The 14,820-nt window shown below is 35.7% G+C and overlaps 1 protein-coding gene across 2 annotated transcripts; it reads left to right on the top strand.

Moving 5' to 3' along the window:
- The first annotated feature begins 764 nt into the window (after positions 1-764).
- On the top strand, positions 765-7,746 carry miip (migration and invasion inhibitory protein). Of its 2 annotated transcripts, none has more exons than XM_052101907.1 (9): positions 765-1,045; positions 1,250-1,440; positions 1,670-1,772; positions 1,908-2,019; positions 2,816-2,892; positions 2,993-3,119; positions 4,278-4,374; positions 5,623-5,754; positions 6,915-7,746. In XM_052101907.1, the coding sequence occupies exons 1-9, from the start codon at positions 766-768 to the stop codon at positions 7,032-7,034; spliced, it is 1,239 nt and encodes a 412-aa protein (XP_051957867.1). In that variant the 5' UTR covers position 765; the 3' UTR covers positions 7,035-7,746. The 2 variants fall into 2 exon arrangements, with proteins under 2 accessions (XP_051957867.1, XP_051957868.1); XM_052101908.1 differs by having other exon boundaries at positions 1,250-1,428.
- The last annotated feature ends 7,074 nt before the right edge of the window (positions 7,747-14,820 follow it).

Here is a 14,820-nt window from a genome sequence, read left to right on the forward strand (position 1 = left end):
TAAACAGCCGCTCTGGCAAACAGCACGCCTTGTTTCTCATTCATCTTTGATATAAAGCATTTTATGTACTGATTCCATTTATATTTAGTCTTTTCCCTACAAAATGTTTGTTTTTAGTGGCAAGAAAAGAGATTCGCTGTCAACAGCAATGGAATGACATCCGTGAATGTCATTTATAAACGTTACTAGGCAACCAGTAGTGGGAACACCCACTAGCGACTTCACCGCCAGCCACTGGCGACCTGCAGCGATAAAGTCGCTGGCAGTGTGTACGCAGCTTTATCTCTCTCCCGCTGATTAGACAACAAATCACGGCCCGGAAACGCGCGCCCCTCCCTCAATCAAATAAAGTGTATTACTTTATTTGATTGTGGTAAAGAAAATCAACAAAAAATTACTTAAAATCAACATCTAGATAGATAGATAGATAGATAGAACAACATCTTATGTTATTATAATTGTATGAATTATATATTGTACACAGACAGATAGCTAGATGTGCTTGTGTCTTTAAATCAGCCTTGTGGTCGCACTGACGCATTGTGGGAAAAGTCCGGAGCCATTCAGTATTCCCCTTGACCAGTTTGACTGTTTGTGGCGGAACTAAGAAATGTGATAGTTTCTCACCGTTTTCTCCTTTTCTAATATTTGACACAACGTGATTTCATAAAGTAATATTTAGCTACCTAATAGATGCAGAGCGACAGTATGTATTAAACGCTGTCGCGGCTGCGCGTCTGATTGTGTTGTTGCTATGGCGACGGAATGGCCGCGCTCGAGCAGCTCGACGGTTTGCGAAAGCGTAACAAAGATTTGCTGGAAAAACTTCAGAAACAAACCGAAAAACTCAATCAGCTAACGCTGTCACGGCCGGACGAAGGGGCCAAACGTCAAAACTCTGTCTGCGAAACGTTTACCGGCGGGAGCGACCAGCGGCGAGCGCCTTTAACGGAGAGAAACGGAGACGTTACGGCGGCTCGTGCAAGTTTGGCTCGAGCATGTTTTTTGAAAGCAAAAACAGAGGTGAAAACCACCAAAACATCCGGTGAGAAAAATAAAACTACTGGTGTTTTAGAGCTGTGATGTTAGTTTCATTTGCTTATATTCCTTACTAAAGTTGTAGACAGATGGTAATAGACCTGGTTCCATGGTAATGTGTCTCTGAAGTTTTGTCAGAAACAATGAGCATTTAAATGATGGATCTATATTTTAAAAGCAGTTATGCCTATGAATACTCTTGTATCCTCAGATGAGCGGTTTCTTGGAGATTGTGAAATCACCACACCAAATCAACACAACCAAAGTCCTGAACTGGCCACTTACAGTAACTTACTGCAGGATTCAGGGAACAGTCGCTGGAAGGGACACAGCAGATCCGTGAGACTGATGCTGCCCAAATCCGCACCTCCCACACGTGATAGTGATCGGGTACCCTGGCCTGTACATGAACTTTGTGCCATTCACACTCAGTAGATGTTAATATCTGTAACTGTTGGACCATAGAAGTTAACATGCTGAATTGATGATGCTCAGATGATGGCGCCACATAACAAGTTTTTCTTTGTTACAAGCAACTGCATAGAGAAATCCCTGTCTGATTAAGTTTAGCGATATAGTTTTCATTTCAGGAGTGCCAAATGTTTGCTGTCTATTTTTCTTGTAACTGTAGAGAGAGACTGATAGCACAGCGACTTTGTATTCTGGTCTGGAGACCGATTCTACATCAGCGAGGCCGCACATACAGCCATTACTAGGCTATGACTGGATAGCAGGTGAATCATTTGAATAATATACAATCCAATAATCTCAAGCAATGATTTTCCAGTTTAATTTACGTCGATACAGCATCATTTTCATGCAGGTGCTTGTTGGTAACCACTGAAGCTTACAGGTTGATTTCTTTGTAGGCCTTCTAGATGCCGAGAGCTCTCTTACTGAATGCTCAGAGCAGTTCTTCAGCGAACTACGCAGCTTCCGTCAGGTCAACCGAGATGAGTGTGTTTACAGCTCGCTATTAGGGTTGGTGTTTTTGTGTAATGTAATACCTCAAATTGTTCCACCTGTTGCACAATGAAACTTGTTAGATGTTTCTACAAACCCAATGATGGTTTACTTGCCTTCCTCATCTTTAGTAATTCATTACTATAGTCTGTTACAACAGGAGAATTGTTGTTTAAAATGTATATGTAGAAATCTGGGCCCGTATTCACCAAAAAGTTTAAGGTAGCTTCTAAACCCATGACAACATAGAAGCCGTCCTGAGGACTACTATATCCCTCATTTTCAGATTTCTGTCTTTAAATGAATAGTTCACCCACAAATGAAAATTCTCTCATTCACTTACCTTGATTCCATCCCAAATGGCTTTTCATTTTTGGGTGAACTATCCCTTTAAAGTTTGACAAGTTATCATTACAAATAAATTCCCCTATGGAGAAAATTAATGGAATTTTCACTTCTGGAGCCAGACTGTTGTGCTTTATTGCAAACATAATTGCCGTTTTCAAATAGGTTTCCGAGAATACACCTCCCGTCTACCATTGGTTGGCCAAAATGCTAGTCCCATCCCAAACTCAAATCATTGGTTGAGCCAAATGTTGACATGTTGAGATGCTCAACATTAAGGGCCAGAATGTTTACGCTGTTTAGAATAATTAACCTACAGATAGCATACTTACAGTTGTCTCTGCACATTAATATTGGAATAGGAGAAAATAATTTAACGTAGAAAAAAGAAGACACATTTCACCTTTAATTCTGAGGAAACATTTATGTTGTCATCTTTTTTAAAAACATAAATACTGCTTCTCCACAGACTTCCATTTGTTGCTGATGTTGCGTCTTCCTCACTTGAAGGCGATGAGCCGCAACAGCCACCAGATACCCATCAGTGTAAGAGATCTGCTGATTTGTGACTTAACCTGTGTATTTAAACTCTTATCATCATGCACAATATTTCCACCAGCACATGGAAATCTTTTAAAATCCACAGGCACATTCTGCTACAGAATAAACAGTCGTCTGTTTGCTGTTCCACTGGATGCACAGGCTGCATGTCCAGTGTGCAAGATTCCCAAACCTGAACACCCCCATACTGAGACAGAGCCTGCTTTCATCAGGTAAATACCTTTGAAATAATTATAAACAGTTTGTTCCCCCTTTGTACAACTATTCAAAAAGCCATCATATACATGCATCAAATGTACTATTTGAATATAATAAAAACATCAGTCCATATTTAAAGGTGCTGTAACGATTTCAGATGTTCTACATCCATGAGACTGAGCTGTTGGATTAGCCATGCCCCCTCTTTCCAAAACCCCAAAGACACCAAAATGAGCTTTATTTAGAGCAGAAACGGTTGTTAAAAACAACAGCTGCAAAATAGCGTCCTCAACTGACAACTGTTATGAACAACATGGCATAAAAATTAATTATGCCTCAATAATTACAATACTATGAAAACGTGCAAAATGAATGACAGGTTGAAATCCACAGACGCATTTTAATGTGCTGCTTTTAGAGTCTAGAGCTGTCACAGAGTTATCTCAACACACCTATTTCATGAATATCTTTCAGGTCGTAGGAATATTTTTTGCAGACCTTTCCATGAAAAAAATAGCTTACAGCACTTCTAATATGGCTCAGAATGTTCAGACTTGTTCAAGTGCTCAGACTTAATTCATAAAATGTTAAAGGGATAGTTCACCCAAAAATCTAAATTCTCTCATCCACATGCCATCCCAGATGTGTATGACTCTCTTTCTTCTGTGGAACACAAAGTCTTTTAGAAGGATATCTCCACACTGTAGGTCCTCTCAATGCAAGTGAACAGGTTTCAAAACTTTGAAGGTTAAAGAAGCACATAAAGGCAGCATAAAGTAATCCATAAAACTCCAGTGATTAAAGTCATGTCTTTAGAAGCTCAATAATAAATCTCAATTTTTAAACAGCCCTGCTGGTTGCCACTTGAGTTGTATGTATTACTTTTATACTGCCTTTATTTTATTTTTTGTGCTTAAAAAATGTGGCCACCATTTACATACATTGAAAGGACTGACATAGCTGAGATATTCTTCTAAAAATCTGTTTGTGTTCTACAGAAGAAAGAAAGTTATACACATCTGGGATGGCATGAGTGTGAGTAAAAGATGAGAGAATTTTAATTTTGGGGTGAACTATCCCTTTAACACTTAAATGAATGATATTTATTTACTGATGAATCGTGAGTGACTTCGTGATAAACAGTAAAAACACTCTCTCTGCAATTGTTTCAGGGTCAGTATTCCTCGCTCAACACTGTTGCCAGCATACAAATACAAAGCCCACCGTCGCTGCAGTTTTGATCCCTCTGACAGTCTGGGTTTACCCTCGGTGAGTTTCATCTTGGGAAATGAACATTGAGTTAAGATTGTTTTCTCTAGTGAATGACTGATATCAACCAGATGATAAATCTGGCAATATTAAGCTTATTTCTTTGACTATTTAATATATCTATCACTGTTATCCCCCCTTTGATTGTTCCAAAATATACAATCAAGCTTGTTAATTGATAACTAAGCAAAAAGCCACTGGATTCAGTCCTTTTATTCTTATTCCACACCATGCATTCATTTCGCTAAAGGTTTACACCTCTCAAAAATGTATTTTGAATTGCCCCTCTTTTCTTTAATAAAAAAATAAAATCGAGGATCCAGTGTGGCACTTACAATAAAAGTGAAAGGGGCCAAGTTGTAGAAGACATGATAAAATCACTTATTAACCTTTTCTGTGTAAAGTTATAGACCATTTTATAACTTTGTTGACATTTTTACAGCTAAAATAATGCACAAGCTTTAACAGAAAAATTATTGTAAGTGCTTTTATAAAATTATAAGCTTCACATTTCTGCTGTTAAACCCTCCAAAAATTGGCCCCCATTTACTTCCATTTTAAGTGACTCATTCCAACCTCGATTTTTGCTTTTTTTATTGTTTTGTTGTTGTTGTTGTTGTTTTTTTATGTATAAAAAAGGATGGACCATTTAGAATACATTTTTGTGGTAATCAACATTATGCTACAAATGCTGTCAATTGAGCTTAACTTGTACTGAAACCGAAATATTGCTTTAATATAGAATATACAGTCACAGGTGGAGGTTTATAGTCATTTCACAACGGTTTCAAACATAGCTCATCCAATCAGAATTTAAAGTAGTAACTATCCAGTTCATAATACAATTATTCTGTTTAAAATTGTTTTTATTGAATTTTGAATAAACATTCATCAATGTCCATTGAATAAACAAACCGTTTGATCATACATAATTTTTTAAATATGGACAAACATGTACATACCACTGATCAATATGACCCTCTTTCCAAAAAAGTGCAGTACTCTTTGAGGAATTTGAGAATTAGCAAATACAATAGCAAATATGCTTTCGCATATCTTATGCCATTTTTTATGTAACAAAAATAACTACAATAAAAGAAAATGTATATATTTTTAATTAATAAATTTTTTTGAACATAAAATGTATTAATTTTTGTGTTTCAGGATCGACGTCGAACAATTCTATTTACAGTATTATGCTTATTTTTGTCCCAAAGTTGTTAAACATGCAAACATACATATTTGCAGCACTGTTTGTCCGGTTGGTCCAATCCCACCCTGAATTCCGGCTCTCAGATGAGCAGTTTAGATCTGCGGGGATCAATAGCAACATCGGCGGCCACAGAAGGGTCAACTTCATATTTGCCAGACAATAAACAGGTGAGACAAGTTCTGTGGAAGTGATGAAATTCTTATACAGAATTATATTTAGCTGAAGTCACCTTTTTTTTTTTTTTTTTAAGTTTTCCACATTTTATTTATTAAAATCACTTGAAATGTGTACTTTAAGCTTAAAAAAGCTTAAAATACAACAAATAACTAAACTGAAAATACTCCCCTGGAACACCTGCTTTGACTTGCTCATCTTTTTACCGCTCATGAGTTTGCATCCTTGAAATTTGTTAATTATTAATGGAATTTCAATGTCACATAAGTGTTTTTGTACTTGGAGTCACTTTGACCGAGAAACAAGAATGTGTCAGCTCTCTAATAACAGAAGTACCGGTATTCAAAACCGTTGATGAGATATAAAAATAACATTTAGGCAGGTACTTTTGTGCATAAAACTCTTAATGTTTTTGACAGAGCAGGTCACATATGTTTAATTGATAGAAATCATTTTCACATGATTAATACTAAAATGGTTTTTTTTTTTCACTCTTTGTGTAGATAATCAAAGTTTTAAACATGTAATAATTTGTATTTTTTCACGGTTTAATATTGAAAGTCTGGGTCTCAGACAATGTTTTAACAGTAAAAATCTATACATATATGGCAATTTAAAAAGTTCCAAAAATAAATTATGAAGAGCTGGTAAAATGCTACTGTTAAGGCAGTTTTAATGTCACCTTCATATGACAAAAACCAACCCCTGGGACAGTGGTTGAAAGCCTCTGAAGTTGTAGAAACACACTATTATGGCTTTTTCATGCTTCAGAATTCATGTAACTCTGTAATATAGTAGATAAAAGTCATTTTTATTTGTAGGGCAAAAGAGAACCGCAAAGTAGTTTCCCTGGAAACCTTGAAAATTATATTATTTGTTTGTTCCAACTTAGACCAACATTTACTGTACCTTTTGTTAACACATGATATTGTAATTACATGAAACCAGTTTGCTCTGTCAAATATTTAATGCTTGTTTCATTTCAGTCTCTTAATCTGAAAGCTATGAAGTATAGGAAAATCCAGACTGCAATCCAAAATCTAATTTTAGATTCTTGATATGTTTGTAGCTGTTTGTCTGCAGAGGCAGTTGTTTTCTCTATATGACAAATATAAGAACATTTCATTTGCTAACATGAAATCACCTATTGTAGGGTCCATCCTTGCCCAAAGCATCGAGAGACCAGCTGCTCAACCCTACTCGATTGCCACGACATCGCTTTCAGCATTTAGACCCAAAGATGGCACACAACCATTCTTATGCTCTTTACTGAAATCATTACACTAATAAAATGGAGCAGCCTGTGAATGTTTGTCTCTCCAGTGGATCCCCTGTTTTTTGAAATGAGTAGTTGAGTAAACATTTGTATGCATGTGTAATAATGAACAAACATGAATCATTTTATATTCTGTATGAATGACTTGCTGACTTCAAACTGCTTGTGAAATGAAATTTAAATGCAACACTGAAAAAATAAAAAGTTTTTTTTCTTTAGTTTATCTTAAATGCAAGATCAGAAAACCATCATTTGACTTTTAACAGCAAATGTCTTTTAAAAGTACACTGAACAGTAAATCATGCTAAATCGCTTAAAACATGATCCCAATCCCTTTAATTTGTAAACTAATACTCATATTAAATGTGTTAAATGCTGATACTATAATATATTTGCAAATTGTTAACTAATTCTTGTCATATTTATATGTATAAATATGAACTTAGTATAGATTTACTGTTTTGTAGCATCAGTTGATAGTTGATTGGATGTTGATGCTCCCACGCGCTGTAGTATAAAGGCGCTAAACTCGAACTGAAAGGGGCACAAAGTCAATGACGCTCGTGTACTGAAGTACACTCTAAAACCATCTGCTGGGATCATGAACTCTCCGTCTTTCTCATCGAACAGGACTTTTATTTTACTGTATTATCTGGTGAGTGTGAAGGCAACTTCAATGTTACATTTTATTTTAGGCAGAGGGCGAAAATTATTCTCGTTTTTATTTTATTTTTTATCAATAGTAGTACTTCATGACTGGTGTTTTGTAATGATATCGGTTCTTCTGTCGGTTTTAGAATAAATTCTAACTCCGTGGTATTCAAAGTCTGTCTCATATCCTAGTGAGCTGCCTATCTAGACTGCTTTTGGGCGCACGTGCCAAAAAGCAGCTATATTATTTCAAAATAAAGGTTCCAGTTTTCCTGTCTGGTGCAAAAAGTTAATTTAATATTTATTTAGTCATTTAGAAAACGATCTATTTTCAGATGCTTTAAAGAACAAAGAGACAAATACGCTGATCTGAAGAACCTATATTTTAATATCAAGAACTTTTTCTCCGTTTGATCCATGTGGCCAAATGGTTCTTGATAAGAATATGGCTCTTTGCTAAACCTGAGGCGCTGAAGAACCTTTATTTTTAAGCGTGTCTGATGCCCAAAAATGCTGTCTAGGATCTCGCAAGGTTTGGTCAAACATTTAATGTCATTTAATAGTTTAGTTTTAAGTTGTGCATGTATATTAACCAATGCATCACAAATTCAGGTTTAAAAGTCTCAAGTGTATTAATGATCTATTATTTAATAAACCCAAAGTATCAAAACAGTGAAAGAGTTTTTTACCACAAGTAACAGGTGCGGAGTCATTGCATGCAAATAAAAATAAAATACAAATAAATAATCCTCAAATTCAGAACACTGACCGTTGGAGAGCCTTTAACCAAAACTGCACTTCACAGTTTAGTCACAAAAGAATTCCAGTAATTATACTAACAGGGCAACAAAATATGTCAGTTACTGGTAGCCTGCATACTCATTTCAGTCCTGAGATACCAAGGGAGAGCTTTGAATTCTGGTTCATCTATAGTTTAACCACAAGTTTAGATGACTGATGTGTAAATAGCTGACCTTACAAAACAGATCAATAAAGTGTACCTTGGATGGAATGGACCTGCAATTTGACCTGTTTTGAAAGGCTGCAAAATAACCAGGGTTCCCCAATGCGGATTACCCAAGAACCAACCCACCCACTGACAACGATGATGAATCAATTGATGTGGTGGCTTTCTTTTCACATAGTTATTCCCACGTACATTTTTTGTGTGGTTTTCTTTATCTGTTAAGTGACCTTTTCCGTTTTTTGACATGTTTCTTATCTGTTTGTTCTCAGGCAGATTTCCTACGTATTTGAATGGGTCTGTCATCCTGTTGTTTATTTAATCAAGTGATTCAAAAGCATCACATTGTAAACATTGTTTCTCAATCCACATTCAAAAACAGGTCCTTAAATTAACAACAACAGGTGGATGGCACCAGTGCTTACTGGCCAATAGACTTATCTGTTTGCATTCAAAGACATCATCTCTGACTCGGCTTTGATGATAAATCTTAACCTTTTGTAGAGACAAAACACTCAGGTTAAGTACATCTTCAAAAAAGTATTTTAAATACTGAATACACTGGAATTTTATACAGCTTCCTAATAAGGCTGTCTTACTGGTTGACTAACCTCTAATTAATGATAGTTTCTTGTCATTATGTATTTAGGAATGTTTAAAAGCTGTGCACACCCTTCCTAATAACTTAAACAATGGTAAGCTAATCCCATTATACATTATTTGTCATCATATTAATGTGTCACAAGCCACACAATTGCCTACGAGCCATATGGGGTAAGATTATTGTTTAAGGCTATCTACCCGAGAGGTTTTTGAGTGAATATTTAACCGTTAAAGCCCCTTAAAATCTCTTGAGGAAAGCCGTTTCTGTTCTTTGTTGTCATAGACTGTTTCCTATTGAAACAGGAGGTTTGGGTGGGACATACCAAGGTAGGGGAGGGACATTCTTCTTTATATTTATGGCAGCTGGCAAACCAGCAGTGGAGGGACATTCCCATTCTAGAGAGCATTTTATTGTACAAAAATTGGGATATACGCTTGATTACAAGATGAGTCATCAATATTTTAAGTACGTGTTCAGAAGAGAAATACAGTAAATGATACAGGAAATGTTAAATGCATATTTTGTCAAACGTAGGAGTACATTAGCATTACATAGCTTTACAGCTAACAGACATGGGTTAATAGCCAGAAAACTGGCTATTAAGTGTATTTGTCTGCCTCTCACAAGACAACAAGGAACGCCCACTACGCGACACGCCCACTCCAAGTAACACCTCCTTGGATCACAAAGTGAATCTATTGGTTGCAAGCACTTTTAAAATCCTCAGCAATCTCTGTATGATTCATGTTGTCTTAACTATGTAACTTGAAAAAGTATAACTTTTAAATTATATGTCACTTATCATATTATTAAACCGATTATATAAATGGTGAAATCAAACACTTCTCTGTTCTGTTTTCTTCAGTTTGCTTACAAGGTAACTGCTTAGCCTATTAGCTTAGCATACTGCTAGCTTCTTCTCCTCTTTTTTTTCATCACATTTATTCTCACTGTTGCTAACTAGTGATATGGTGGTATGATTGTATTCATTAGAACTTTTAAGTTGCTGTAAAATTTATAATTTTACAAATATTTCATTTATTATCTTTTTGATTAGGTTTAGGGGTAGGGATAGGGATAGGTGTAGGGTTGCAGTTGGACTCCAAATGAACACAACAAACACAGTGGATGAATGTAACATCCAACGGTTGCAAAAGATTCAAGCATTTTGCTGGATATTTGAAGAGGACGTAACTTTTAATTGTCCTGCCTTGTAGTGGGCATGTCTTGTAGTAGTCTTGCGGGACGCAGACAGACTCTTCTCAGAAAACTTCATTTTTTCATTTCATGGGGTCTTTAAAATTGGTCAAAACATTATTATTTCAATATTGTTAATGTTCATCCAAGAACCTTTGTTTGATTTAATCACCGTTAGAGCTGTGCAGCATTGCTAAATATGTATATCTCTATGTTTTTCAGCCTTTTTGGCTGTATTTAGTATGCATATTTAGACTCTTTATTACCAATATTAATGTATTTGCTCTGAAATGGCTTATATAACAGTTAATCTTGTTAAAAAACACTTAAAGCTGCACTCAGTAACTTTTGTCTTCGTGTCATTTTGGACTAAGACTGACACCTAGTGGATTGGATGCAGCATAATTTAAAATCAATAGTTTTCAGTTTCAGATGCCATTGTAGAAATGTAGTATTCACAGTGAGCCATGATTACTTTAATCAATGAGTGAAGGTGAAAAATAACAGGATGGTTACTGAGATTAAGTAAATAGTATTCGGCTGGTCATGTGATTCTAAAATGGCCGCCCCCATGTGTGGACCATCTCCATGTAGAATAAAGCAGCTTTTATAATGTTACTGATGTGAATGGAGTCTTCATTTTAATGTGAGTGCTCATGATTTCCTGCATATATTGCAAAATTACAATTCACGTCTTTAAGAGTTAAACTTAGTGCACCACATTGTTTTCCACCACCCCTGATCGCATACGTCAATATGACCTGTGTGTTTATTTCTGGTAGACATATATTTTTAGATTGTTTTCTCATCTGCATTAAGACGCTTCCTCTCTGAATATGAAAAGGACATTTAGAAGATGTCTTTGAAAGATTTATTATTTAGAATGTACGAAAATCTCTTTTTTTTTTTTAAGATTTTTATCAAATGTAAATAAGAATGACACTTTCCAGATGAAATATAAGTAGACATCTCAGAGACATTCGTATGCTATTTGGGACATGAAAATAAATTGTATTTAATAATTTTATTTGTATGCACCACAACGGCTTGAGATTGTCTACACTGGATGCGTTCACACATACTTTCTAAACCATTTATTTGTGTTGTTTGCAGTTGTAGTGCCAAAGCTTGTGCAGCGCAAAATGGAACGGGACACCCGTTTACTGTTGGTGCGACGGACGCTTCCAGTGTAGACAGAGTGATTGATTATAATGGGGTTCTATTGCTTTTGACGCAACGCCCATGTCCGGTGAAGGCAGTGTGGGAAATTAATCAAATTCAACCAATGCCATTTTTGCAACCTGTAGTTCAGGGACATTAAAACATCTTTGTCTTAACGCTCTCATTTGATATTTGAAAGATAAAGCCATTAAACACTCAATAACGACAACAACAATTTGTTTGCGCTCATATTTATGATGTGGTCAAATAAAAAGTGCATTCAAATCTCAGCGATATTCTCGATCTCGCTTAATTTTATATCGGCAGCAAAATCATCGCGGATATATCGAGAATATTCAATATATCGCCCAGCCCTAAAACAAGGACATTAAACAATCTTTGCATAATATTTTTTACAACGCGAGAAGGATGTAACGTTTCCACCTCCACAGCAGTTTTACAGGCACTATCTATTTGTATATCCACTGTTTTTCTTTTCTTTTACAGCTTTTTGCTCAACTACATGCCAACTATCCCAGTAAATGTGATGGTAAGTTTAAGCCTCTTCATCTTCTCTTTCATGTGACACACAGAAGACAGCATGCCGAGTCAAATTTGATTGTATTTCTGAAATACACGCCTATTGCGAAAACATTCTGCGCAATAACGGTTTTGAATGCAATGATTGTATCTGCTTTTCTCTGTAAATATGCATTACATTCCCTTGATATATCTTTGTTTTACTATATCATGGAAAATTGAAAAAAAAAAAGAATAAAAGATAATGAAATTAGGAAACATGTTCACTTCTTATTAAGAGTGACTAATGTCAATGACATTTGAATTGCCAGATCTGATAACATGATTTTAAATGTGAGCAGGTTTGAGCAAAAATTGTTTATATTAGCATTCTGTTCATAAAACATTTGATATTGTAATACTTGAATATGAATGAAACATACAGTTGTACACTCAAAAATAATTTTAAGATTACGCATTTCAATTTCATAACCAAATTCCATCCAATTGAATTAAGTAATCTTTAATAAAAGAAAATAAAAACATATTTTAAGTTTTATTAATTACATTTTGTTAATCATTACACAATTACATTTGCTGAATTTTTTTTATAAAAATTGTAATGCATAAATCTTAAAAATAGGCTAATATATATAGATATATCCGTTTATAGTATTGTATGAGCTGTGTAAACATCATCCCTCAGATGTTTCAAAATTGTACTGAAACGTAATGTCTAGGCTAGGGGGAAATGACATGCATGATGTATAGTCCTCATAGTGACTATAATTGCAAGCATCTCTATTAATAATACAATTGCTCATTGTAACGGTTAAGGGATGGGCAAGCAGGAAGCAGAACTGGCAAAACAATCAACGTAAATTTTAATGACATAAGCTCAACCTAAAACATCATAAAACACATATATGGGTCTCTCTCGAACCTTCATAGCCCGGCCACGCCCTCCTCCTCATCATACTCCTAATTAGGGTTAGGCATCTGAACAAATATCTAACTTTAAGTACTAAACAGTTGCATCAAATCATGAAGCTTGTTGAGAAAATGTGCACCATTACTTGTCTAAGTGATTTGATTTTTGATTTTACTCAGCCTTTATCTTAAAAATTTCCCTTTAGTTTCAGAATGTGTACCTCTAAGTCCTTTATGAGTGTATTCTTCAAAACTTGTCTAAGGGTACTGCATAATGGACTTTTAATCTCACACAATAAAGTTGTCAGTACCACATAAACATGTGAGATAACTTTTGATGTTTGCAATGTGTTTCTCATGTAGGTAAAACAGTACATGGCCATCCCTCTAAAAACAAGTGCTTCGGTGATATTTACTGTTATCCGCGACAGGAAATCCGGAAATGTGACTGCTGCACTCGTACCTGCACTGGTTGGTAGTTTTATGTTATTTCCTAGCGTTTAAAACACTAATGGCCTTTTCATTCTTTACATTGTTAAAACAGGATCAGTTTAATCTTGGGTTAACATAATCCTAGTTTATCTTGATTCATTCTTCACAATGTATGTACTTTACCCATGGTTAGTAGGTAATCATCTGTAGTCAAGGTTTGAGATTTCTCTCTGGACACTTGTATGTCCTGGGTTAAAGTTGTCATGAAATCAAAATGTATCCTACTTACTTCCTTTACACACATTCCTTGACTGGTCATATTGTGAAGGAATATGCAGGAATACGGCAAAATGTAATAATTGGCTCCACCTCTGAAACTACTTTTCTTCATAAATCACGTCACCCAGTTTCAACCAATGGGTTTCTGGGTTGTTTTGGGAGGGTATTAGTCTGGAATGCCCACTTTTCATGATCCAATCAAATGGTTAAAGTGTTAAAAAGTCCTGCCCAACAATATGTCCTGGTTATATATACTATTTCACAATACTATTTCACTTCCACTTTAGGCCCGGTGGCCTAAAGTGGAAGTGTTATTGAGGTAAAATGTCCACAGAGCGGCACCAAAAGCGAGTTGTATTTTTAGTTGTGAAGTACGCAATACAGTCAAGATAAATGCATATTTTTTTAAAGGGATAGTTCACCCAAAAATGAAAATTCTCTCATCATTTACTCACCCTCATGCCATCCGAGATGGGTAAGATTTTCTTTCTTCTGCTGAACACAAACGAAGATTTTTAGAAGAATATCTCAGCTCTGCAGGTTCATACAATGCAACTGAATGGTGAACAGACCTTTAACCATAAACCCTAACTCTAACACCAACCCTAAACCTAACCGCAAAACTGCAAGTTCTGAATCGTTCTCACCATTGTTCATGTGAACGCGTCTAATTCCTGGTTTTCACAGGACCAGAACCTGCATCTCGGTGTGAACGTGATTACTTTTTGGTTTCCATCAAACCAGTCCCCATGTCGCAGAGCTATCAGTAGCGCCACAGGATAAGGTGATCAAGGATATATTGACGCAAAAATGTCTAATGGAGGATGGCTCTTATCGGTAATTTGGCAGGATGGGGTCGATTTCACTCAGAACATTCAGAAGCAGCATGTTGATGTCCCAATTGATGTTAACCCAGAGTTAAGCTTAGTGTGAAAAGCCTTGAAAACACTGTAGTAGAAAACACATAGCAAATTTGTTTGCACGTGCAATGTTTTTTCCTTGACTCTTCTATATGTTTTTGTATATTTATGCGGGACCAGAGGATT

The sequence above is a fragment of the Xyrauchen texanus genome, chromosome 32 (genome assembly GCF_025860055.1).
Source record: "Xyrauchen texanus isolate HMW12.3.18 chromosome 32, RBS_HiC_50CHRs, whole genome shotgun sequence".
NCBI classification, from domain to species: Eukaryota; Metazoa; Chordata; class Actinopteri; order Cypriniformes; family Catostomidae; genus Xyrauchen; species Xyrauchen texanus.